Here is a 2018-nt window from a genome sequence, read left to right as displayed (position 1 = left end):
AAGTGACTCAAAGTGGGTACAATATACAATAGCGATGTGAGAGAAAAGTACTAAACTTGTTTATATTCTCGTTATATTGACAGTATTAATATTTCAAACTAAAGCATTAATGAATATTGTGGGCCCATTAGACTTTTGAAATAATCGTAATTCTATTGTGTTAAGAGTGACTCTCACCTACTCTTATTTTAATTACGAGTCAATTCTTACTCATGCCTACTCTTACTTTGCAACTCCGACCTGACTCTAAAATCAGACTTTTGTAAGTGTTACTCTGGCGTACTCTTACTTTTCAACTCTCGCTTTAAAATTCTTTAGACTTTTGAAATTGTGGAAAGGTGAGAAGATTCATTTGCATAAAGGATGGGTGATTTTAAAGATAAAAGTAATGTGTAAGTCAAACATTCATTAACGTTTCAATAATTGATTTCATTTTGTATGGTCATTACTTGATTGTGGTTCATCTAGAAATCTTAAACCCGATAATCAAACTATTCCCCAACGTCAAAATCAATTATTAACTTTACAGCTGGACCCTCCAATTACCCAACGTCAAGATCAAAGTCAATTATTAACTTTACAGCTGGACCCTCTAATAACCCGACGTCATCCTCTTAGGTGTCAATAAATCTTAGCTTTCCCTTAGAGGGGAGCCTTCAAGTCGGATAGACATCTCTTTTTGTTATTTTTTTAAGTAAGAAAAAAAGCTATATTATATTCATAATAATTTTTGATAATACTACATCTGCTAGATATAATTATCAGATAGAGAACCCAGTTATGGCCTGTAGGCCCATGTTGAGAGATATCATGATAAATATCAAAGAAAATATACCCAGATTTTGGCATGTAAGCCAACAGATTGATAGATATCCGCTTCAGATCACCAAGAAAAAAAACAGAATCCATCTCTAGATTATACAGTATTATATAGAGGTCTTCTGTATAAAGCAACTGTGATGAGAATGACTGATAAAAAAAGAGGAAAAATAAAAGGGTTCATGCTACATACCAGATATGTGGAGAAAAAGATAATATGTTATGTACCCGGCAGATAGAAGTCCTGTATATTGTGCCGAACATCTCCCACTGTTATGGACACCTTCCATAATTCATTTGGTGAAGAAAGGCCTTCTTTAGAGAGAGCATCTGCCTCTTTGTTAAAATCTCTATCAATATGTTGAATAGAATAGTCCTTACGTGATTTCCAGATAGAGGCTATTCTGTCCAACCACCCCGAAAGATTGATATTTTTGATGAAATGGACAGATTTTACATGATCAATTACCACCTTGGAGTCTCCATAAATATGCAGACCCTGGATGTTTAAAAAGTCACTAAGGCTCAAGAGTCCCGCCAAGGCCATAGCCTCTGCTTTATTGTTCGTCCCTTTCCCACCGTGCCAAGAGATGTCAATATGCTGGTCCTCGCATGGAATAATAAGAACCCCACAAGCACAGAAACCATTCATTGTCGCCCCATCAAAGTAAGCACGCGGAACATTTGAGGGCTCCATCTTATTTCCAAAATGCTTCCTATAACTATGAAGAATATTTGGGGACCTGCAGATGGAAAGATGTGATAAAATGGAATCAAGTACATTGGAATAGCTTTCCTTGCTGTTTTGGAACAGTGCTCTATTCCTCCATTTCCAAATAGCCCAAATGGCAAACAGCGGAATTGGTCTCCAGTCTGTTTTCATCTTACTCCACCATTGAAAAGCGTCCTTTATAGATGGGAAAGAAATCCTATTAAAACCAAAATGATCAGTAAGACACTTCCATATCTTCAGAGAATAGGGGCAGACGAGGAAAATGTGATAATTGTTTTCTTCATTCGATTTGCAGATAGGACAGATTGCTGGCCCGCTCCAATTCCTTTTTTGTAGGTTATCCCATGTAAGATTCTTATTGTGGAAAACCAGCCAAGCGAATAAAATAATCTTGATAGGGCAACTCAATTTCCAAAAGGTTAAGGGGAAAATGATATCAAGGGGGTTTGATTTGTCCAGCTGAAGT

General features: G+C 36.5%; 1 protein-coding gene across 1 annotated transcript; it reads right to left on the bottom strand.

The window, feature by feature from the left end:
- Positions 1–1039: 1039 nt before the first annotated feature.
- On the bottom strand, positions 1040–1516 carry LOC149150504 (uncharacterized). Its single transcript, XM_089442831.1, has one exon. The coding sequence runs from the start codon at positions 1514–1516 to the stop codon at positions 1040–1042; it is 477 nt and encodes a 158-aa protein (XP_089298957.1).
- Positions 1517–2018: the final 502 nt, after the last annotated feature.

Source organism: Pinus tabuliformis, chromosome 9, assembly GCF_031772625.1.
Source record: "Pinus tabuliformis cultivar Carrire ecotype Pingquan chromosome 9, CPIR1, whole genome shotgun sequence".
Taxonomy (NCBI): domain Eukaryota; kingdom Viridiplantae; phylum Streptophyta; class Pinopsida; order Pinales; family Pinaceae; genus Pinus; species Pinus tabuliformis.
Note: the sequence above shows the minus strand (reverse complement) of the source record. Positions and strands in the feature narration are given on the sequence as shown.